Raw genomic sequence first — 24854 nt, 5'->3', positions numbered from 1 at the left:
CGAGTGATTGCATGTTTTGCTACCATATGTTAATTACCGTGATTGCCTAAAGTATCTTCGAAATTTTGAGCTGATTTTAAATGCTTTTTCGAACTTTGGTAATAGAAAGACCGTTTTTGGAAAAAACACATAGTAATATTTTCTAGAAGAAAATATGCTCACGAAATACTCACCATCAGCAAAATATGTGTGAGTTTCTTTCGCCTTTGGAAAGCACACATGAAAGAGGTTAAGACTATACTTTCAGGGATCATTTCTATAGTTTGTTACTAGAGAAGTTTCTCTGAACGTGTAGAGCACCGGAAACCGCGAGGAAGAGATGTGGTGTTTTCTCCTGAGCGTGAAGTGAGCATGCGGTGCTGTTTTATTACAGTTGCCATTTGCTATTGATGATCGTTCTTTTTCTCTGTTCTCAGAGAAAGGGAGGGAGAGAACACGGTCTGAGTGGTTCCGGTCGTTTTTTTCTTCTTATGGTGTTTAAAGACAGGCGATTGGTTAGGGACTTTTTGTGTTTTTGAGTCTGCGGTTGTAACCCGTGGTGTGTGTTAGGGACCTTTTGTGCTTTTGAGTCTGCGGTTATAACCCGCAGTGTGTCTTCTGTGAGATGTGTTGTGTATATGTACTTTTATAGCTTAAAATTATGCAAGGTTTTTTTTAATGTGTTTTGAGAGATGTGAAGTGCGTGTATGTGCGTTTTTGTTTTTCAGCTGGGGTTTTTTTTGTGTGGTTTTGCAGTGCGTTGGTGCAATTTCGGCTCATTGCAGCCTTTGCCTTTTAAGCAGTCCTCATGCTTCAGTTTCTCAAGTAGCTGGGACTAGAGGTTCGCAGCCAGGCCCCGCTAGTTTTTGTGTATTTAGTAGAGAGGAGATTACATTGGCCAGGTTGGTTTCGAGCTCTTGGCCTCAAGTGATTTACCCGAGCTGGGATTACAGGCGTGAGCCACTGCGCCTCCTGGTTTAGGGGATTTCAATTTTCGTATTTCTTGGTGCTTTTTGGTCTTCTGGAGGACTAATTTTTTTTTCTTGGTAGGTAAGGCATGTTTTCTTTTTTTATTTATTTTCATGGTCATGTTACTACTTTGGCCTTTTTTTTTTTCGGTCCCTTTTAATCACAGACTCATTGTTTGATAGTACTGGAAATTGGTCTGTTTTGTGTATTTTGTTTTCCCTTGTCGAATTAGTCTTTACACTTTAGTAAGATCTTTTAGGTGAGGACTTGTATTCCAGTGAGCTCTTTTTGTGTTATAGCCTTCCTCCCAACACACACAGTATCTTTAGTCCCTCCCTCATCTTTTCCCATGATTGAGAACCATTTTAATCCATTTTATAATATGCCAGAGTGTGGTGAACTAAATGCTTCGATGCAACTTTTTGTAAATATTTTTGATGAATAAACAGAGTTTGCCTTCCAGTATATCTATGTGCGACTAATGAAGGCCTTCTTTTGTACTTTTTTTTTTAAAAAAAGCTCACAGCAATATATGAAAGTACACTATAAAAATATTTAATTCCCCCACCCCCCACCCAGTTCCATCTCAGGAAATTTTCTGATATTTGCATTGATTCTGATATTTCCTTTGCAGGAATTTATGTTGATGCAGTTAACTCCTTGGGCCAAACAGCACTTTTTGTTGCGGCGTTATTGGGCCTTAGGAAATTCGTTGATGTTCTGGTGAATTATGGATCAGATCCAAATCAGTAAGTACAATAATATTGATGTCTAGAAAATAGGGGTTGTGCTGTTAAGATAAGTTGGGGTGTTTAGAAACTAATTTGAAAAACCATTGGCCGGGTGCGGTGGCTCACACCTGTAATCGCAGCACTTTGGGAGACCAAGGCAGGCGGATCACGAGGTCAGGAGTTAGAGACTAGCCTGACCGACATGGTGAAACCCTGCCTCTACTAAAAATACAAAAAATTAGCCGGGCGTGGTGGCACATGCCTGTAATCCCAGCTACTTGGGAGGCTGAGACAGGAGAATCATTTGAACCCAGGTGGTGGAGGTTGCAGTGAGCAGAGATCGCACCATTGCACCCCAGCCTGGGCAACAAGAGCAAGACTCAGTCTCAAAAGAAAAAAAGAAAGGGTGACTTTTGCCTGACTCTTATAGCTGTGGTTTAAAAGAATCAGAGTTTAGGCCGGGCATGGTGGCTCACGCCTGTAATCCCAGCACTTTGGGAGGCTGAGGTGGGAGGATCACCTGAGGTCAGGAGTTTGAGACCAGCCTGACCAACACGGAGAAACCCTGTCTCTACTAAAAATACAAAATTAGCTGGGCGTGGTGGCGCATGCCTGTAATCCCAGCTACTCGGGAGGCTGAGGCGGGAGAATCACTTGAACCTGGAAGGAGGAGGTTGTGGTGAGCTGAGATCTCATCATTGCACTCCAGCCTGGGCAAGAAGAGTGAAACTCCGTCAAAAACAACAACAACAACAACAACAAAAACACTAAACACTTGAAGAATCGGAGTTTAATAGCTGGTCTACATTTTATTTATTTATTTATTTATTTATTTATTTATTTATTTATTTATTTATTTCAGACGGAGTCTAGCTCTGTCGCCCAGGCTGGAGTGCAGTGACGCGATCTCGGCTCACTGCAAGCTCCGCCTCCTGGGTTCACGCCATTCTCCTGCCTCATCCTCCCGAGTAGCTGGGACTACAGGCGCCTGCCACAACGCCGGGCTAGTTTTTTGTATTTTTAGTAGAGACGGGGTTTCATCATGCTAGCCAGGATGGTCTCAATCTCCTGACCTTGTGATCCGCCCGCCTCGGCCTCCCAAAGTGCTGGGATTACAGGCGTGAGCCACCGTGCCCGGCCAATAGTTGGTCTAAATTTTAATATGGAACAGTAACACAATGAATCAGTGACAGGTGAACATCTACTTTTTTTTTTTTTTTTTCCTGACACACGGTCTGGCTCTGTCACCAGGCTGGAGTGCAGTGGCAGGATCTTGGCTCACTGCAGCCTCTGCCACCTGGCTTCAAGCAATTCTTTTGCCTCAGCCTCCCAAGTAGCTGGGATTACAAGTGTGCGCCACCACGCCTGGCTAATTTTTTGTATTTTTAGTAGAGACAGGGTTTTGCCATGTTGGCCAGGCTGGTCTCGAACTCCTGGCCTCCATCCACCTTGGCCTCCCACAGTGCTGGGATTACAGGTGTGAGCCACTGTACTTGGCCAAACATCTCTTTTTGTGAAGCACTTCGGCTTTTGCTAGGGCCTTCTCAAATATTAGCTTATTTGACACCTTCTTGACAGAGAAGGGAGAGTGGGTGGTGGATATTTTTTCAGTTCCCATTAAACAGAACCAGAAACTGGGGTTTTGAGCACTTAAGTGATTACAGCTGATTTTCACAGGAATGCCAGAATATGAACAATCATAAAAGTCTTTCCCATCTTAAGGAGGCTCTGTTTAATGTACCTACTTAAATTATTGATATTGGAAGCTTTTGCACTTTTTTTTTTTCTTGTGATGGAGTCTTGCTCTGTCACCCAGGCTGGAGAGCAGTGGCGCTACTACGGCTCTCTGCAACCTCCGCCTCCCGTGTTCAAGCGATTCTTCTGCCTCAGCCTTCCAAGTAGCTGGGATTACAGGCACGTGCCACCACAACCCAGCTAATTTTTGTATTCTTTTTTTTTTTTGAGACAGAGTCTCACTCTGTTGCCCAGGCTGGAGTGCAGTGGCGCAATCTCGGCTCACTGCAATCTGTGCCTCCTGGGTTCAAGTGATTCTCCTGCCTCAGTCTCCCTAGTAGCCACTATACCCAGCTAATTTTTTATATTTTTAGTAGAGATGGGGTTTCACCGTGTTAGCTAGGATGGTCTCCATCTCCTGACCTCATGATCCGCCCGCCTCAGCCTCCCAAAGTGCTGGGATTACAGGCATGAGCCACTGCGCCTGGCCTAATTTTTGTATTCTTAGTAGAGACAGGGTTTCACTATGTTGGCCAGGCTGGTCTCGAACTCTTGACCTCATGGTCTGCTCGCCTCAGTCTCCCAAAGTGCTGGGATTACAGATGTGAGCCACCGCGCCGAGCAGCTTTTGTATTTTATGTATGTGTGTTGTGGAGGGGTTGGTTATAAGATTGCTTAGGGGAAGAAAACTTGGAAGCTTAGCAAAGTACAAAGAAAAAAACCAATCAGTATGAGAATTAAGTAACCAGAGATAACTTAAAACAATGAACATTTTGTTGTGTTTCCTTCCAGAATTTTTCTAGACTCACACACGCTCTGCTGGCTCTACCGTATTGTTTAATTTCAAAGCCCGGAAAGAGGGTCAGCCAGATGCAGTAGTTCACACTTGTAATCCCAGCACTTTGGGAGGTGAGGTGGGAGGATTGCTTGAGCCCAGGAGTTTGAGACCAGCCTGGGCAACAGAGACCCTGTCTATACCAAAAAAAAAAAAAAAAAGAAAAGAAAAGAAAAGTGGCATGGGGGCTGGCTCACCTGATGTTTGCATATACCCATGTTATAGGGAGGCCATATTGGGACAGTCTGCAGTTCTTCAGCAAAAATGCAACATTTTCTTTTTTCTTCAGTTTTTCCGACTTTTTTTTTTTTTTTTTTTTTTTGAGATAGAGTCTTGCTCTGTCACCCAGGCTGGAGTACAGTGGCATGATCTTGGCTCACTGCAACCTCCGCCTCCCGGGTGCAAGCGATTCTCCTGCCTCATCCTCCACAGTGGCTGGGATTACAGGTGCCCACCACCACAGCTGGCTAATTTTGTATTTTTAGTAGAGATGGGGTTTCACCTTGTTGGCCAGGCTGATCTCAAACTCCTGAGCTGAGGTGATCCACCAGCCTCCGCCTCCCAAAGTGCTGAGATTACAGGCATGAGCCACCATGCCCGGCCATTTCCCACTTCTTTTAATTACTGGAACACAGTGTATAAACAGCGCCTTGAGTGAAATAGTGATGACCATCATCACTTTCATATTCTGTATGACAGTATAATTCTATTCAGTAAACAAACCATTTTTTAAAAGCCTGTATAAAAAAATACAGATAAAATTTGAAACATTTTATAGTCATCTGCATTTACAACTGCTTTGTCCAGGCTTAAAGGTGATTTCTTTAAAGATCAAACCATTCAGACCTTTAATTTTCAAGATCAGGGAATTGAGACTAGCCCATAATATGGTACATAGTATTAATGACACAGCTGAGACCAGGAAGGAGCCCAGCTTCTGAAGACCTCAGAGTTTAAAGAAGTTCCCTTTTTCAAGTATCCAGGAAGGACACTTGTAATGCCAGGCAATGCCAGGAAGGAAGTGGAAAGGGACAAGAACAAGAGAGGATGGCAAATCCCTATGGCTTTGTATTTTGTGGTTAGGAACATTTTCATGTGACTTAAAAAATATCTGATGATTAACTGCAGAGAGGTACCAGGAAAAAAAGTTTTTAAAAAATTTTTATCTGATCAAGGTGAAGGGGAATTTCTGGGAGGAGGCTTTATTCCTTTTTTTGTTTTTGATGAAGTCTCGCTCTGCTTTCCAGGTGGAGTGCAGTGGTGCGATCTTCGCTCACTGCAACCTCTGCTTCCTGGGTTCAAGCAATTCTCCTGCCTCACCCTCCCAAGTACCTGGGACTACAGGCGTGCACCACCACACCTGACTAATTTTTGTATTTTTAGTTTTGCCATGTTGTCCAGGCTGGTCTTGAATTCCTGACCTCAGGTGATTCATTTGCCTCAGCCCCTCAAAGTGCTGGGATTTTAGGTGTGAGCCACCACACCCAGCCAAGAGGCTTCTTTTTTTTTTTTTTTTTTTGAGATGGAGTCTCGCCTTGTCACCCAGGCTGGAGTGCTGTGGCACAGTCTTGGCTCACTGCAGCCTCTGCCTACAGGGTTCCAGCAATTCTCTTGCCTCAGCCTTCCAGGTAGCTGGGATTATAGGCACACATCACTATGCCCGGCTAATTTTTGTATTTTTAGTAGAGACGGGGTTTCACCATGTTGGCTAGGCTGGTCTCAAACTCCTGACCTCAGATGATCCACCCGCCTCGCCTCCCGATGTGCTAGGATTATAGGCGTGAGCCACCGCACCCAGCCAGGAGGCTTTATTCCTATATGCTCAGTGGAAACGCTATGATGGACTGGACCTGTTGAAGTCACAAATCAGATGCCTGCTGAACCAAGTAACTGGGTTTAGGTTTTCTCTGAGGAGGGTCAGGGATCTATTGCTGTTGGGCAGGAAAGGGAGCCAGGAAAGCCAGATCTTCCGAATTTCCAAGAGCTGGAAATCCCAGTTTTTAATTTGAAATCTCCCAAATGTTGCCGGGCGCAGTGGCTCACGCCTGTAATTCCAGCACTTTGGAAGTCCAGGGTGGGTGGATCATGAGGTCAGGAGATCGAGACCATCCTTGTCAACATGGTGAAACCCCATCTCTACTAAAAATACGAAAAAAAAAAAAAATTAGCCGGCCATGGTGGCGGGCGCCTGTAGTCCTAGCTAACTCAGGAGGCTCAGGCAGGAGAATCTCTTCAACCCAGGAGGCGGAGGTTGCAGTGAGCCGAGATTGCACCACTGCACTCCAGCCTGGGCGACAGACCGAGACTGTCTCAAAATAAATAAACAAATAAATGAAATCTCCCAAATGTTAAATATTGCCCACTATTTCAATTTTTTTGAACACTGTGTGTACCAAATAAAATAAACTTCCGAGTTGGCTATGCAGAGACTCCAGTTTTTATGCTTTACAATAAATAAATATGATAGTACACATTTTGATACCAGGTGGACCTGGATTCTCTTGTAAGCTTAGCTGGGTATAAATCATTATTCCTTTCCTCCTTAGCATTCATGAGAAATGAGAAATAATATAATCTCTCTCCTAACCCAGCTTTCTTACTGTTTGTGGGAGGAATGACTAGAAGATGGTAAGACAGGCTGGGCACAGTGGCTCTTGCCTGTAATCCCAGCACTTTGGGAGGCTGAGGCAGGCAGATCACCTGAGGTCAAGAGTTTGAGACCAGCCTGGCCAACATGATGAAACCTCTTCTCTACTAAAAATAAAAAAATTACCTGGGCATGGTGGCAGGTGCCTGTAATTCCAGCTACTTGGGAGGCTGAGGCAGGAGAATCTCTTGAACCTGAGAGGCGGAGGTTGCAGTGAGCCGAGATTGCGCCATTGCATTGCAGCCTGGGGGACAAGAGCGAGACTTCGCCTCAAAAAAAAAAAAAAAAAAAAAAACAAACCCAAAAAACAAAAAAGAAGATGGTAAGACATTATACAAAGCTGTTTGTGCAGCAAGGAGGATATTGTGGTTCCCACAATGCAGTGTGCTGGACTGCTTCTCTGCTCAGCAGTGGGAGAGAGCCTACAGTGAGAACCAATGGGATCAGTGGTTCCTATATGCCTGGGTGCAGGCCAGCCTCATTAGTATCACCAGGGGAATTTGAAAAACAAAACAAAACTACATTCCTGGGTCCTGTGCTTGCAGATTTTGTTTCAGTCAGTGTAAGGTGTAGTCTGAGAATCTGTGCTTTTGACAGCTATCCCAGCGGCTTATTAACTAAATTATGATATACCCACTCATTGGCATACTATGCAGCTGTTAAAAAGAATGGAGATGGCTTGTAGTTTCTCATATGGAAATTTCTCCAAGACAGATTCTTTAATGAAAATATGTAGCTGGGCGCGGTGGTTCACTCTTGTAATCCCAGCACCTTGGGAGGCTGAGGTGGGTGGATCACCTGAGGTCAGGAGTTCGAGACCAGCCTGGGCAACATGGTGAAACCCTGTCTCCACTAAAAATACAAAAATTAACTGGGTGTGGGTGGCGGGCACCTGTAATCCCGGCTACTCAGGAGGCTGAGGCAGAAGTACCACTTGAGCCTGGGAGGCGGAGGTTGCAGTGAGCCAAGATCACGCCATTGCACTCCAGCCTGGGTGATGAGAGCAAAACTCCATCTCAAAAAAAAAAGAAAAGAAAAGAAAAGAAAATATGTAGCTACAGAAGAGTTTGTATAGCGTATTCAGAGTCTCGCTCTGTCTCCCAGGCTAGAGTGCGGTGGCACGATCTCGGCTCACTGCAAGCTCCGCCTCCCAGGTTTTACGCCATTATGCCTTTTCTCGTGCCGCAGCCTCCTGAGTAACTGGGACTACAGGCGTGCACCACCTATGCCTGGCTAATTTTTTTGTATTTTTAGTAGAGACAGGGTTTCACTGTGTTAGCCAGGATGGCCTCAATCTCCTGACCTCGTGATCCACCTGCCTCGGCCTCCCAAAGTGCTGGGATTACAGGTGTGAGCCACCAAGCCCGGCCTGTATAGTGTATTCTTATTTATACTTGTATATACATAGAACATTTCCAGAAGGATACAAAAACTTGTAATAGTAATTGCATCTTGGTAAGAGAACTGGGTGTCTGGAGTTGGAGGACATTTTTCTTATCTTCTCTTCATCATCCTTTTATTTTCTTTCTCCTCCTCCCCCTTCCCTCCCTCTCCTCCTCTTCTTCTCCTTCTTCTCCTCCTCCTTCTTCTTCTTCTCCTTCTTCTCCTCCTCCTCCTTCTCCTTCTTTCTTCTTTTTTTTTCCCTTCCTCCTCCTCCTATTTGTGTTTTTCAGTTAAAGAGAGAAAGTTCCCTGGTGATTCTGATGTGTAGCTAGGTTAGGAAACTAAGGCTATACATCATATCCTCACCATATCCTGGACATATTAAAGGCTGTCCCTTCATGCCTCAGACAGTTTACTGGCTTTGTTGAAATTTTTCTGAGGTGAAATTTTTCTGAGGTGTAGATCCTTGACTGCATTGCTGATGCCAAATTTTTGTGCTGTACCACAGGATTTTTTTGAGGGGCTGTGGGGAGACATTCTCAAATGAGGGAGGTGGTGCCTTGTTAGGCTGTGCTTGACTAGCCTGATCCCAGGACACTGCAGATGTGAAGACATTGTTTCCGGGCAGCCAATATCAGGGTGCTGGGGAAAGAAAATTGGATTTGGAACCAGATCTATGCCTGGGAATGAACCTCAGCTTTGCCGTTTTGTTTCCTCATCTGTAAATTGGGAAATGGTACTTCCTTGAAGGGTTGAGTAAAGGAGGGAAAAAAAAGGTGTGTGTGTGTGTGTGTGTGTGTGTGTGTGTGTGTGTGTAGAAAGTTCCTGTGGGCACAGACAGGGGCCTCACACATGATGTTGTTATATTCCTTGTCACCAAGGTTGCCTTGTAGAATGGGAGCCCTGTGTTGCACACTGAGGCCCGCTCCATGGAATGCAGGAGCATTGCCATGGACATCCATTGTACCCATTTCCCTCCCCAGCCGCTGCTTTGATGGGAGCACCCCTGTCCATGCAGCAGCATTTTCGGGCAATCAGTGGATCCTTAGCAAACTGCTGGATGCAGGAGGTGACCTGCGACTCCACGATGAGAGGGGTCAAAACCCGAAGACTTGGGCTTTGACAGCAGGAAAGGAGCGTAGCACCCAGGTAAGGGTGGGTCCCACTCTGTAGCCATGCCCACTAGAAGAGCACAGGGCTAAGGGTCAGGCTCCCAGTGGTCATCACAGAGCATGCAGTGGCCTTAGTATTGGTACTGGAGTCTCAGGCTTGGATCGAAGCAAGTTAGCCAGCTGCAAAACTTCCAGCAGGTCTAGTGAACCTTTCTACTCATCCATTCTATGGGAAAGGCAAACAACTGTAATTTTGTCTGACCCATTTAAGCTAGCACTTACCATGACTCAGATGTTGTTTTAAATGTTTTTATATTAACTCAATCTTCATAACAACCTCTCAGGTAAGTACTATTATTGTCCTTATTGTACAGTTGGGGAAACTGAGGCCCACTGACCTTAAGTAACTTTGCTTGGCAGGTAGGAATTTTTTTTTTTTTTTTTTTTTTTTGGGAAGGAGTCTGTTGCCCAGGCTGGAGTGCAGTGGCGCAAGCTCAGCTCACTGCAACCTCCGCCTCCTGGGCTCAAGCAATTCTCCTGCCTCAGCCTCCTGAGTAGCTCGGATTACAGGCATGCACCACCACACTCAGCTAACTTTTGTATTTTCAGTAAAGACAGGGTATCTCCATGTTGGCCAGGCTGGTCTCGAACTCCTGACTCAGGTGATTCGCCCACCTTGGCCTCCCAAAGTGCTGGAATTACAGGCATGAGCCACCGTGCCCAGCTGGTCTGATGTGTTTTAATGAAGACTAAATAACATAATTGTAAAACTCAAAGGGCAGGTACAGTTCCAGGCCCCTGTGTGCAGTCTCCTTCCTGGGGCTCCTGCTTTTTAAAGCCTGTTGGGCCCTGGGCCAGCAATTTTACTCCTCTTGGCCTTGGTTTCCTCATCTGTTGAAGGAGGGAGTTGGAGGAAATTGTTGCCCTAAATCCTCTCCCTGAAAACATTCCATACCTTTAGAAAATCACCTGGGGCCTTTCCTTTCGAGAAGTTTTTCTGCTGGGGGCTCTCAGCTCCTCGGACCATTTATCTTCATACCCAAGGTTCCATTCCATTGAGAACTGGTGTTCCCGCACTGGGCATCTCTGCGATGTTTTGCAGATAGTGGAGTTCATGCAGCGCTGTGCCTCACACATGCAGGCCATCATCCAGGGCTTCTCTTATGACCTCCTGAAGAAGATAGACTCCCCGCAGCGGCTTGTCTACAGCCCACCCTGGTTTGGGGGCCTCGTGCAGGGGTGAGTACTGCCTCGAGCAGAATGGGATATTCTCCATCATCCAGCCTTCCTTGTGGGAGCCCTGCAGCATGGGTTGCCTCAGCTCCTCCACATCAGTGCTCTCTGGCATCTGGCCCATCCAAAGGGGTGAGCTTGGAAAGAAAAGGCTTGGCCCTGATGAAGGAAGGCCAGAGGATCACCTTTGGCCCTCTCTCCCCTCTCCCTGAGAAGGTGTGAGAGGAATGAGTGTGGGCTCCGGTGGAAACCACCCTGTGGTTAGCAGAAGGGGAACATCTCAGGTCTGAGGAGCCCAGCAGAAAACCCTTACCCAGCAGGGCACCTGGCTGGCTTTTTTGTCATTTCCTGAACCATAGAAAGAGTGTTCCTTTATTACTAAGGTTGCAAAAGACCACAAATGCTTAACTTACAGTTTCTTGGGCTATTTTCAGCTGATTTGAGAGACTTGCTGCCAGCTGGTTGGGCAGCCACCTCTTCTCCCATCACAGCTGCAGGAAGTGGGCTCCATGCTTCTCTCCATGCTCAGCTTTAAGCTTGGAAGGGAGGAGTGTCATTTTAACTTCTCTGGGATTGGTTGACTTAGGGTTTATATGTAGAGAATCCTTCCCGTTTGGCTTTTTTTCTGATGGCATCTCTTTCTGTAAGCAGGGTAGCTGGGCTCACCACACTTTTGCAGGCTTCCTTGTCCTGTCATTCATGCACTTTGAGTCCTGGCTTTCCTCTGAAGATTGGATGCTGCTGGCTTCTCAGGCGAGATGAGTTCCTGATCCCGTTAACTCCTAACTGCTGTGCTGCCTGCCACTCTGGCCAGTTTTGGCTCTTTACTCAGCATCCAGAATGACCTTTCAAAAATGGAAATCAGGTGGCTGGGTACAGTGGCTCACACCTGTAATCACTTTCGGAGGTTGAGGTGGGTGGATCACCTGAGGTCAGGAGTTCGAGACCAGCCTGGCCAACATGGTGAAACCCCATCTCTACTAAAAATACAAAAATTAGCTGGGTGTGGTGGCGCGCCTGTAATCCCAGCTACTCAGGAGGCTGAGGCAGGCGAATCACTTGAACCCAGGAGGCGGAGGTTGCAGTGAGCCGAGATCGCACCACTGCACTCCAGCCTGGGTGACAGAGCAATACGCCATCTCAAAAAAAAAAAAATTACCCAAGTGTGTTGGTGTGTTCCTCATAGTTCCAGCTACTCTGGAGGCTGAGGTGAGAGGATCACTTGTATCTGGGAGGTAGAGGTTGCAGCAAGCCAGGATCATGCAACTGCTCTCCAGACTGGGTGACAGAGCGAGATCCTGTCTCAAAAAATAAAAATAAAATAATCAAATAAAAGTAAAATAATGGAAATCAGGTTGTACCACTCTGCTAAAACTCCTTAAGGACCTTCCCCATGGCTATTAGGATAAGTTTAGAAATCCCTTATCCGGCCTTGGAGGCCCTGCCTCATCCAAGCCCTCCCCCTCATCTCCTGCCTCTGCCCCTGGCGCTTGTATGGAGACCCCTCCTTCAGAGTTTAGAGAATTGTCATAGTTTGCCATTATTTTATTTGTGTATATTCTTCTCCAGTTTTCCAATTAAATTGTGAATTCCAAGAGCACAGGGGCTGTGTCTGTCCTATTCATTGCTACTAACCCTTAGCTGCTTGGTGCATGGTAGGGCTCTGTACAAGGAGAGGAGGCTCATGAGTGAGCCTGAAAGGAAAACCCAAGTGTAAGTGTGGATGAGCTTTTACAATCTTAGTTACTCATCTAGATACAGCATCTAGTTTAGAATTAGAGGAAACATTCTTACGGGGTTAGTGGAATGCTTACATGGAAATACACTCCTCTTCCCCCACTTTTTTTTTTTTTTTTTTTAGACTGAGTCTTCTCTGTCGCCCAGGCAGGAGTCCATGCAATCTCGGCTCACCGCAACCTCTGTCTCCTAGGTTCAAGCAATTCTCCTGCCTCAGCCTCCTGAGTAGCTTTGACTAATATAAAATTAGCACACCTGGCTAATTTTATATTTTTAGTAGAGATGGGGGTTCACCATGGCCAGGCTGGTCTGGAATTCCTGACCTCAGGTGATCCACCTGCCTCTGCCTCCTGAAATGCTGGGATTACAGGCGTGAGCCACCGTGCCCGCCCCCCCTCCTCTTAATGTAAAAAACCACACAAATTCTTGAAATTAGAGTTAGCCTCTGAGATTTGTGAGTGGTGCCATGTCAGATAAGATTCCTTACACGTGTGTGTTTGCACAGAGCTTGGACGGGGAAGGAAGAAAAGCACTGAGTTGACGACCGATGGCTGTAGATGACTGGAGTTAGTTTTTTTCTCCCCTTAACCCAGCCGAGTTTAGTTATATAGATGTGTGCTGAGAAATTTAGGTAAGAGAGCAGGAAATGTTGGTCTGAACTGCAGTTGTTGCCCAGGTCACTGTTTGAGAACACTCGGCTCTTTTGCTTAGAAAGAACTCTCCCTTCCAAAGAGCCATGTACTGCCCAGAGGCCCCAGAGTGCAAGGCAGGAGGCCTCGTCACTGGTAACCCCCAGTTCCACTGCTGCTGGAGGCTGACACCCTCACTGTCAGCACAAGGTCTGTTCCCCTGGGCAAGAAACGGTCCACTGTCTCCTAGATCTTTTGAGGCCTAAGCACATAAGCCTTATTTTAAGAAGAGACTGATGATTTGGTGTAGAAAAGTGGCCTTTTTCTTATGGTCTGTTTACTCAAGTGAGAGTGACCATATAGCTTATTATCTTTTGGCTGTTTCGAGAGTGAAAGGGAAACTATCAATAATGGTGCTAAGATACCAGGTATAAATTGGGATGCTCAGTTTATCTCAGTCTAAACTTCAGAGTCTTCTCCTCAATAGCATAGCAGCTTAAAGCAGAGACAGGACAGCTTGGCACTGATGAGTTGCTGAAGAAATAGAAAAGAAGTAAAGCATTTACATCCGTTCTCTAATAGTGGCATGTGGGGCCTCACAGACCTGAGGTAGGGCTGGCCCTGAATATGCATCGTCTCCCAGCTCCTTTGCCATTTGCCAAGAAAAGGAAAGTGCCTCTGGTGGCGGTAGGATGTTTTTTCCTTCAGTCTGAGCTGAAAGTACTGAATTGGCAAGCATTAACTGAGCACCTACTGCATGGCACCATGCCAGGTTCTGGGAGCCAAAGAAATACGAGGCATCACCCCTTCTTCCAAGACACCTTCAGTGAAGGGGGACCCTGATGCACAGGTGGTGGTTTGAGTGTGGAATGTGGGAAGAATAGTGGCTGGAATGAGCAACATCAAGGTCTGGTCACTGCTGCATTTTATGACCTCAGGCCAGCAAGTTTCCTTTTCCTGGACTTCATTTTTTTGCCTATATAATGAAAAAACTGGACAAGATGTGCTTATGGTTATTTCCAACACTGACCATCTGTATTTGTTATCTATTGCTGCATAATGAATCACCCCCCAAACTTAGCAGCCTCAAACAATAACATTTTTATCTCACACAATTTCTGTGGGTCAGGAATCAGGGAATGGTTTAACTAGGTTGTTCTGGCTCAGAATTTCTAATGAAGTTGCAGTTAAGATGTTAGTTAGAGCTGTATTCATCTGAAGGCTTGACTGAAGATGGACAATTCAGTTCCAAGATGGCTCGTTTACATGGCTGGCAAATTGGTGCTGGGCATTGAGCCTCCCCCTAGGGCTGCTTGAATGTCCTCATATCATGGCAGCTGGCAGAGCAAATGATCCAAGAGAGATCAGGGCCGAAGCCTTGGTAGATTTAGCCTCAAAGTGACAGACTATCACTGTTTTGCACTTTAACAGTCAAAAATGAGTTAACAGGTCAGCGCCATCTGACCTGTGAGGTGCTACACAAGGTTATGCATACTGGTAAGTGAGAATCATAGAGGCCCTCTCAGAGGCTGGCTGTTACATCATCTCTAGTTTTGTAACAAAAAGTCTAGCAGTAAAGACAAAATCAACTACACCTTCTGAAAACTTGGTTCAGCATTATTATTCTGGATATGAGTGGTTAATTCTGAGTTTTTTTCCTCTTTTAAATATTTCTAGAACCCCTAATGGCTCTCCTAACCAACTGCTTAAAGCTGGAGTCATTTCTGCTCAAAATATCTACAGCTTTGGTTTCGGGAAGGTAAGAGGTTGCCACTGACAGCCAGTGTTTGCAGGACTAACTGGAGAATCATCGGGTCCCAGTCCCATCTCCCACCTTTGTCCAACTCCTGCCTCCTTATCCTCACCAAAGTGTTGTTCTTTTCTTTTTTGCCCCTATTGAGGGAAAGGTATCTCTTAGTGTTCCTGTCTTACTAACAAATTGTGAAAACCCCAGAGAATTCCCTTGGATGACCCTGGGCTACACTTGAGTTTAGAAAATGATCTTTTAATTAATTAATTTTTAGTTTTTAATTTTTAATTATTATTTTTTTGAGACAGAATCTGGCTCTGTTTCCCAGGCTGGAGTGCAGTGGCACGATCTCGGCTCACTGCTGCAACCTCTGCCTACTGGGTTCAAGCAATTCTGGTGCCTCAGCCTTCCAAGTAGCTGGGATCACAGACGTGTGCCACCATGCCTGGTTACTTGTATTTTTAGTAGAGATGGGATTTCGCCATGTTGCCCAGGCTGGTCTCCATCTTCTGGACTCAATCAGTCCACCCGCCTTGGCCTCTCAAAGTGCTGGGATTACAGGCGTGAGCCAACTCGCCCAGCCCTACTCCCTGTTCTGTTCATTGTGCTGAGGCAGCCTGGTGGGGAGGGAGAGGAGGAATATCACATTTGGCCACACACAATCCTGGGTGCTGTGGAGGCCACAATGGGCTTCTCAGTCCCACCCATGGCACTTGAGGCATCTGACTTCTTTCTATGAGCCTCAGTTTCTTCAGGGAAAAGAACAAAAGGGAAATAATAAAACCTTGAAAGGTTTTTAGAAAGATTAAAGATAATATAAAGAGTTGTGGTGAGGCCTGGTGGCTCATGCCTATAATCTTAGCACTTTGGGAGACCAAGGTGGGTGGATCACTTGAGCCCAGGAGTTTGACACCAGCCAACATGGCAAAAGCCTGCCTCTATTAAAAAAAAAAAAAAATTAGCCAGGTGTGGTGGTGCATGCTTGTAATCCCAGCTACTTGGGAGGGTGGGATGGGAGGATCGCTTGAGCCCGGGAGGTCAAGGCTGCAGTGAGCCAAGATCATGTCATATGCTCCAGCCTGAGTGACAGTGATACCCTGTCTCAAAGAAAAAAAAAAAAAGCCCAGTGCATAGGGGTATTCAGAAAGTTGATAAATAGCAGCTATCATTCTTTTAGCTGGCTGATAAGATTCTGGATGTATTCTGCTTTTCCTCCCTTCTCCCCATAATTTGAGGCTATGCCTTGGTTTCAGTTTTATCTTACTGGGGCGACACAGATGGCCTATTTAGGATCTCTTCCGGTCATTGGAGAAAAGGAAGTGATTCAAGCTGATGATGAGCCCACCTTCTCTTTCTTCAGCAGCCCCTACATGGTCATGACCAAGTAAGTGGGGGCTGGCCAGTGGGAGGTCTGATTCAGTTTCAGGGGAAGAGTGGGCTGCATGTGACTTCCTTATGTGTGGGGAGTTTCTCCTCAAACACAGGGAACACCTAAGAACATCTGTCTAAATCAGGGTTCTCAGCCAGGACACTATTACCATTTTTGGCTAGATGATCCTTTGTTGTTGGGAGTAGTCCTGTGCATTGTAGAATGTTTAGAAGTCCCTGGTCTCTACCCACTAGTGCCAGTTGCAGTCCCTTACAGCCCCCACAGCTGTGACAACCAAACTGTCTTACAGACATTGCCATATGTCTCTGGGGGAGAACCGCTTTTCTGAAAGATTACTCATTACAATACTTTAATGTCTCTGCTTGCTAAAGAATGAGAGGCAGCTTGGTAGTGACTATCTTGCCTCTGATACAGGTCAAGGGTAATGAGGCCCCTATAGAAGCTGTTTTATTGCTGCTGCCTTTGCCCAAGTCTTCACCATCCCTCACCTGGAGTGGTCTCCTAACTGGCTTCCCATTCTCTGGACCACCCCTCCCCTACCCATTCCCCACATTGCTGGTACCATTGTGTTTTTTAATACAAACCTGATCAAGTCACTCCCTCCCTTGCATTCAGTGACTTCCCACCATCTATACCTAAGTTCTCCAGGGTGCTTTAGTACCTGGGGGTGGGTAGTGGGAGGGAGGACCCAGTAGTGCCCAGTGGGCATTGCAGGTTCTGTGTGGAGACCACTTCTCTGGTCCTTGCTTAGGAAAGCTCATTCATTGAAGGAGTAAGTGGCTGCTCACTCCTTTCTGCTGAAACTCTTTCCTGTCCTTGTAGCCTAGTGTGGAATGGGAGCAGGGTCACAGTGAAAGAGCTGAATCTCCCCACCCACCCACACTGCAGCAAGCTGCGGCTGGCCGACTTGTTAATTGCTGAGCAGGAACACAGCAGGTGAGAAGGAAGCCCAAGGCCCAGGCCCCTTATAGGTCCAGGTCTCTCTACAGACCCAGGTTCTGGGCTATTCAGCTCTGTGCCTGGGATAGGGAGCTCCAGCCACTCTGTCTCAGCATTTCCTCACTGTTGAAATTGACTTGACTTCCAAGGGCTGCCAAGAAAGAGGAAGAGAAGTTAATGAGTAGTCTGAGCAGTGGGGACAGTGGTGGTGAGGGCCTCTGTCAGCTGTCAGCCGCCCTGTAACCCATGTCTCTGAATGCTGCAGCCTCCATGCAGGCCCTTCTGGTTCTCATGCTACAATCCCTGAGTCCACCCACTTTGGGCCCTGTGCCTATCAGGACGGCATGTGGCTATCCTGTTTTCATAGAGCATGGCTTGCTTAAGATCCGGATGTGTGAGGACATGTCTGTGCCATTGAGGACAGGCTCATGGATCTCCAGACCTTAGGGTTCCTATGGCTCCAGAGTTAAGTCCTTCTGCTCTTGCTAGGACAGGCTCTTGATTCATTCATGCAGCGGACCCAGAGTTAGGTCCTTCTGCTCTTGCTAGGACAGGTTCTTGATTCATTCATTCAGTGGACCCAGGCTCATCGAGCTCTCTCCTAAGAAGGCTCCTCAACTTCTGCAGGAGGCTTGCAGAGAGGCCACATTCTTTTTGTGGAAGTTGGCATGAAGGAACCAAAGGAAGCTGAAAGAAGGAGCCTGGGCAACATAGACTTTGACATGAGACTGAGTCGGGCGTGCAACCTTGGGTGAATTCCTGACATATTTCTTCCTCTTCTTTTTTGCAGGGGGGTAGGATTGAGTCTCACTCTGTCGCCCAGGCTGGGGTGCAGTGGCACCATCTAGGATCACTGCAACCTCCACCTCCTGGGCTCAAGCGATTCCCAGGCCTCAGCCTCCTGAGTAGCTGGGACTACTGGCATGCGCCACTACACCTGGCTAACTTTTGTATTTTCAGTAGAGACAGGGTTTCATTATCTTGGCCAGGCTGGCCTCAAACTCCTGATTTCAAGTGATCTGCCCACCTTGGCATCCCAAAGTGCTGGGATTACAGACGTGAGCCACTGCACCAGGCCCTGACATTTCCTTGATGTTTGTCTCCTCTTCTATAAAATGAGTATAATGATACATTTCTTGCAGGCGGTTGTTAGGATCTGAGACGGTGTATGCAAAGAATACAGGAGCTCTTAGCCACATTGTCATTGTTGTCATTGATGGCTCTAAGCTCTCAAGGTCTCATCAGTTAGGGCCACAGATTCCAACAGAAACCCTCGCCAACACCTCATCCTGTTTTCTTAGAAAACATTGTATACAAAAGGCCAGGTGCAATGGCTCACACCTGTAATCCCAGCACTTTGGGAGGCCAAGGCAGGTGGATGACCTGAGGTCAGGAGTTCAAGACCAGCCTGGCCAACATAGTAAAACCCTGTCTCTACTAGAAATACAAAAATTAGCCGCAAGTGGTGGTGGGCACCCGTAATGCCAGCTACTTGGAAGGCTGAGGCAGTAGAATCGCTTGAACCCGGGAGGTGGAGGTTGCAGTGAGCCGAGAGATCACCCCACTGCACTCCAGACTGGGCAATAGAGTGAGACTCTGTCTCAAAAAAAAAGAAAAGAAAAGAAAAGAAAACATTGTATACAAATGGTATTTGTTTAGAATGTGTTCAAAAGGCCTACGCTCATTTTTTCATCATGTCCTCCTCTCCCCTACCTTATCTGAAGCTTCTTTTCTTTTGCAGCAAGCTGCGGCACCCCTACCTGCTACAGTTGATGGCTGTGTGTCTCTCCCAGGACTTAGAGAAAACCCGCCTTGTGTACGAGCGCGTCACTATCGGCACATTGTTCAGTGTCCTTCATGAACGAGTAAACTGCTGTTTCCATGGATTTTCCATTGCTGCCCTCCCAGTTTCTACCCTCCTCACCCTCTTGCCCCAGCTGTGGCGATCCCATTTCTGCATGCATGGAAGATAAATATCTTTATTCTTTGCTTTATAGGTGCTGTATAACATGCTATTTAAGGCTGATAAGCACATGGTCAGAACTAGTACGGTTTTGTTATTGTCAGTTCTGCCTTTTTTTTTTTTTTTGAGACAGAGTCCCTCTGATGCCTAGGCTGGAGTGCAGTGGCACGATCTTGGCTCACTGCAACCTGCACCTCCTGGATTCAAGTGATTCTTCTGCCTCAGCCTCCTGAGTAGCTGGGACTACAGGTGCCTGCCACCATGCCTGGGTAATTTTTGTATTTTTAGTAGAGACGGGGTTTCACCATGTTGGCCAGGCTGTTCTCAAACTCCTGACTTCAGATGATCCACCCACCTCGGCCTCCCAGAGTGCTGGGATTACAGGCGTGAGCCACTGCACCCGGCCTGTCCTGCTTTTTTTTGAGACAGGGTCTTGCTCTACTGCCCAGGCTGGAGTACAGTAGTGAGATCATAGCTCACTGTAACCTCCAACTCCTGGGCTCAAATGATCCTCCTGCATCAGCCTCCAATGTAGCTGGGACTACAGGTGCATGCCACCGTGCCCAGCTAATTTTTTTTTTTTTTTTGGAGACAGAGTCTCCTTCTGTCCCCCAGGCTGGAGTACAGTGGCACGATCTCTGCTCACTGCAGCTTCTGCCTCCCTGGTTCAAGCAATCCTCATGCCTCAGCCTCCCAAGTAGCTGGGATTACAGGCACCCCCCACCACACCAAGCTAATTTTTGTATTTTTAGTAGAGACGGGGTTTCACCATGTTGGCCAGGATCATCTCGAACTCCTGACCTCAGGCGATTCACCTGCCTTGGCCTCCTAAAGTGCTGGGATTGCAGGCTTGAGCCACTGTACCCAGCCCCCACCCAGCTAATTTTTAAAATTTTGGTAGAATCATGGTCCCACTATGTTGCCCAGGCTGGTCTTGAACTCCTGGCTTCAAGCGATCCTCCTGCCTTAGCTTCCCAAAGTGTTGGGATTATAGGTACGAGCCACTGCAGCCAGCCTAGTCCTGCTTCTTGATCAGACATCTAAGAGCACAATGGACCCAGAAAACACAGACACCTTTGACTAACTATAATCCAGCAGCCACTGGCTTTATTTTCCTACATTTTCATTAGTGCTCTCTCCCAGTTTTTTCTATAGAGGCCTGTATCACTCCCCTCTCACCTCTCAAGTTTCCTTGGGGTTGGAGACATCTTTGCTGGCTTGTATAGAGTCCCTGGAAAGGGTGCTTTGGTCCGAGATGTAGGTTTAGAGAGCTCTTGGAGTATTTAGGTTTTTTTCCTCCAAGACTTTGTTCTAAATACTCTAGATAGAAGTAAGGAGACCCCAAGAAGGGCTCTTCCCCCAAATGGCTTGCCATTCCTTCTGCCTGAGGACCTCCTATTCTGTTTTTTTCTGTTTTTCCCCCTTGAGTGAGGGTATTACCTTAAAGACCATTTCTCTGGGGGAGAGACACATTAAGACTTTAGTCAGCCAGGTGCATTGATGTGAGTGAATTTCTGTCCCCTTAGGATGCACTTTCTGTCTCATCTGACTGGGGTAGGACTGAATTGGTTATCTGCATTCTGCAGGGTCCTTTGAGCTTCCAGGTTCTCCCCAGCAGCTTGGGCTTGGACAGGGAGGGGACAGGGCAGGTTTACTGGTGGTATGGGGGGACCTCCCCTGTCAGTTTTCCCCAGGCCAATCCTGAATGCACATACCAGACTTTGAGAACTTTCTTTTCATTTTTTGTGGTATGAAGCAGCTCAGCTGAGGGAAAGGAATCCAGGTTTGGATCCAGGGGGCCTGAGTCATTGGGACATCAGGCCATTCACTTAGCCTCACTGAGCTTTAGGTTCTCCATCTGTAAAGTGGGGATCCTTGGTAACCGTGAGGATCATATGGAAAGACTGGAAATCACAAAATGCTCTACAGTGTCAGGGCCCCAGTCCTTTTTTTTTTCTTGGCATTTTATCTCTTGCTTGCAGCGGTCCCAGTTTCCAGTGCTGCACATGGAGGTGATTGTGCACCTGCTGCTCCAGATATCTGATGCCCTGAGATACCTGCATTTCCAGGGGTTTATCCACCGCTCCCTCAGCTCCTATGCTGTCCACATCATCTCCCCAGGTGAAGCGAGGCTGACGAACCTGGAGTATATGTTGGAAAGGTGGGCATAACATGGAGTGGGACTTTGTCCTGAAGTTGATCTCCCTTGGGGACCTTTCCTGTAGAGACAGAATCTGATCTCGGTGGGACTTCTCATTGGTGAGATGAACCTGTCCATCAGTTGCTGAACCTGTCCCAAATGCTTTACCCTGTCTGCCAAGGCTAGAGGAATTTAGAGACATTTTAATAAACATTTAACAAGTAAGAGCTCATATTAGCCAGTGTGCATAAATGCTATAATTATCCACTCCAAAATTTTCAGCGGTTTTTTTTTTTTTTTTTTTTTGGCGGAGTCTTGCCCTCTTGCCCAGGCTGGAGTGCAGTGGCACAATCTCGGCTCACTGCAACCTCCACCTCCTGGGTTCGAGCGATTCTCTTGCCTCAGCCTCCCCAGTAGCTTGGATTACAGGTGCTCACCACCACACCTGGCTAATTTTTGTGTTTTTAGTAGAGATGCAGTTTCACCATGTTGGCCAGGCTGGTCTCGAACTCCCGACCTCAGGTGATTCGCCCACTTCGGCCTCCCAAAGTGCTAGGATTACAGGTGTGAGCCACTGCGCCCGGCCCTTTGAGTGGCTTTTAACACAACAAGGTGTATTTCTCACATTGCAATCCAGTGTGTGTTGGAGGCAGGGACAGTGTTCCCTGTCACTCCAATCTGTAGCTTCACCACCTTTCAGGCCTTGATCCCCCACTGCATTCTTTGCACTGCCAGTCAGCAAGCAAGAAAGAACATGGAGGGGACACAGTGGGGTTTGCGGCCAGTCTGAAATGGGTATGTTACTGCCTCCCACTTTGCAGTGGCCAGAGCCCAGTTACCTTCTACTGGAGGGAAGCTGAGCTGTGCCTTACCTGTGCATCCCGGAAGGAGAGAAGGTGATGGGTGCTGATGAGCCTAATGGTCTGTCACACCTCCTACATCTGGGCCAGGCACTGGCCTGGATACACATGGAGGGCATTCTCTGCCCTCAAGGGGCTCAGCACAGTGAGAGAGGCAGTCAAAATTCAGGAGTTGGTAAGTGGGCTTAGTTTCCTGTTGGCAAGAGTGAAAGTCTTCCTGAGAGCCCCCAAGCTTTGAGAGGCAGAGGCTCTCCCCTGCGCTTCCTTACTGCCATCCACACCTCTGAGCCTTTGGGCCAGTATTGGTTCTGCTCTTCTGTGAGGCCTCAGCCACTGGACAGACCCCTTGCCTAGACCCACCTACTTCCTCTTACCCTTGTCTGCCATCTACCCATCACTGATGCTTTGTTTCTGGTCTCTCACCAGATCTTTGCTTGTCGCATACTCTGTAACTTCTCTCAAAGATGAAAAGCTCCACGAGGCAGGGATTTCTGTTTTATTTACTGCTATATCTCAAATACCCAAAACAGGCCTTTTCGTATGTGCACTCAGCATATGTTTTTTGAACAAATGAAACAAAAAGGCTCTCACTTCCCCAGACCTGGAGTGCCTTTTGTCCCTCTGCATGGAGAGGAGGCAGAGGTCAGGTCGTGCTTGGCCTTGTGGGCCCTGGTGAGGAGTTTGAATTTTATCTTAAGAACACTGGGATGCTGTGTTCTTAGGATAGGCATTTTTGAGCAGTATAGGGTCATGGATGATTTGTAGGTTAAGATCCTTCCTCTAGGCCGGGCATGGTGGCTCATGCCTGTAATTCCAGCACTTTAGGAGGCTGAGGTGTGTGGATCACCTGAGGTTGGGAGTTCGAGACCAGCCTGACCAACATGGAGAAACCCCATCTCTACTAAAAATACAAAATTAGCCAGGCGTGGTGGCGCATGTCTGTAATCCCAGCTACTCGGGAGGCTGAGGTAAGAGAATCTCTTGAACCCGGGAGGCAGAGGTTGCAGTGAGCCGAGATCGCACCATTGCACTCCAGCCTGGTCAACAAGAGTGAAATTCGGTCTAAAAAAAAAAAAAAAAAAAATCCTCCCTCTTGCTCCTGTGTATGGAGAAGGGGCTGTGATGGGGCAAGAGAAAGCAGGGGAACCATTCTGGCCGGACACGGTGGCTCATGCCTGTAATCCCAGCACTTTTGGAGGCCGAGACGGGCGGATCACGACGTCAGGAAATCGAGACCATCCTGGCTAACACAGTGAAACCCCGTCTCTACTAAAAATACAAAAAATTAGCCAGGCATGGTGGCAGGCGCCTGTAGTCCCGGCTACTCGGGAAGCTGAGGCAGGAGAATGGCATGAACCCGGGAGGCGGAGCTTGCAGTGAGCCAAGTTCACGCCACTGCACTCCAGCCTGGGCAACAGAGCAAGACTCTGTCTCAAGAAAAAAAGCAGGGGAGCCGTTAGGGTATAACTGGAGCCATGGCACTTTTCTAGATGGGAACAGGCAGAGGCCAGATAACTGTCACTAGTTGAACTGCTCAGCTTCACATCTGGTCCATTTTTAATCTGAGTTAAAAGCTTTCAGGGTCTCCTTATTGCCTGCAAGATTAAGTCCAGACCCCTTTTCAGGGAGCAGAAGCCTCCCCAAGTGAGGCTCCACCCGTAGTGTCAATCTCCTAACTGCCCCGCTCCCTCCTGACCATTTGAAGGCACTTTTACTACACTGCTCTCTGCATCTGGAATACCTGGCACATGCCAATTTAGCCTTTTAAAGTCACTTCAGACACAGTCTCCCAACACTCTCTGTGAAATCTATACTGATGCCCTCATCCCCTGAGGCACTTTGCATATTCCTCTCCTCACATGTGTCACGCAAATGTACCATAGTCATTTCTATACAAGTCTGTCTGCCCCACCAGATGGGGAGTTCATCACCAGCTCTGGGCCTGCCACTTGTGGTAAGTGCTCAGTAAATATTTTTTATTTTTTTGAGACAAGATCTTGCTCTATCACCCAGGTTGGAGTGCAGTGGCACGATCTCGGCTCACTGCAACCTCCCAGTGTCAAGCGATCTTCCTACCTCAGCTTCCTGAGTAGCTGGGACTACAGGCACATGCCACCACATCCAGCTAATTTTTGTATTTTTTTTTTTTTTTTTTTCTGAGATGGAGTCTCGCTCTGTTGCCTAGGCTGGAGTGCAGTGGCGCGATCTCGGCTCACTACAAGCTCCGCCTCCTGGGTTCTCGCCATTCTCCTGCCTCAGCCTCCCAAGTAGCCAGGACTACAGGCACCCGCCACCACGCCCGGCTAATTTTTTGTATTTTTAGTAGAGACGGGGTTTCACCATGTTAGCCAGGATGGTCTCGAACTCCTGACCTTGTGATCCACCTGCCTCAGCCTCCCAAAGTGCTGGGATTACAGGTGTGAGCCACTGCGCCCGGCCAATTTTTTTATTTTTTATAGAGATAAGGTCACGCCGTGTTGCCCAGGCTGGAGTTGAACTCCTGGACTCGTGGTCTGCCCGACCTGGCCTCCCAAAGTGCTTGGATTACAAGTGTGAGCCACCACACGCAGCCTTCTTTTCTGGGAGTGGGGGACACAGGATCTCTCTCTTTTGCCCAGGCGATAGTACAGTGGCTCACTACAATCTCAATCTCCTGGGCTCAGGCAGTCCTCCTGCCTCGGCCTCCTAAAGTACTGGAATTACAGGCATGAGCCACTACGGCTGGCCGGTAAATGTTTCCTAAATGATTGGATGATCTAGTTGAAGGAAAAGCTTGAAATGGTTCAGAGCAGGGTTGACCTCTCTGGCTGTGTTCAGGAGCAG

The 24854-nt window shown here is 47.3% G+C and overlaps 1 protein-coding gene and 1 non-coding gene across 6 annotated transcripts in view; both read left to right on the top strand.

The window, feature by feature from the left end:
- The window catches only part of TEX14 (testis expressed 14, intercellular bridge forming factor), a 129334-nt gene that overhangs the window by 49894 nt on the left and 54586 nt on the right, over positions 1 to 24854 (top strand). For 3 of the 5 annotated variants that reach the window (XM_058445649.1, XM_058445650.1, XM_058445647.1), the window contains exons 3-10: positions 1583 to 1697; positions 9262 to 9427; positions 10493 to 10629; positions 14667 to 14748; positions 15993 to 16123; positions 16952 to 17065; positions 18810 to 18933; positions 21014 to 21192. In XM_058445649.1, coding sequence (XP_058301632.1) covers positions 1583 to 1697; positions 9262 to 9427; positions 10493 to 10629; positions 14667 to 14748; positions 15993 to 16123; positions 16952 to 17065; positions 18810 to 18933; positions 21014 to 21192 — 1048 coding nt within the window. Of the gene's footprint in view, positions 1 to 60; positions 190 to 1582; positions 1698 to 9159; positions 9428 to 10492; positions 10630 to 14666; positions 14749 to 15992; positions 16124 to 16951; positions 17066 to 18809; positions 18934 to 21013; positions 21193 to 24854 lie in introns of those variants that run through there. The other 2 variants (XM_058445648.1, XM_058445646.1) reach the window with 2 other exon arrangements.
- On the top strand, positions 232 to 449 carry LOC116476093 (small nucleolar RNA U3). Its single transcript, XR_004250149.1, has one exon. It is a non-coding gene; the product is annotated as a small nucleolar RNA U3 (small nucleolar RNA).

The sequence above is a fragment of the Hylobates moloch genome, unplaced genomic scaffold (genome assembly GCF_009828535.3).
Source record: "Hylobates moloch isolate HMO894 unplaced genomic scaffold, HMol_V3 SCAFFOLD_10, whole genome shotgun sequence".
Taxonomy (NCBI): domain Eukaryota; kingdom Metazoa; phylum Chordata; class Mammalia; order Primates; family Hylobatidae; genus Hylobates; species Hylobates moloch.
This window is presented reverse-complemented; position numbering and strand designations above follow the sequence as displayed.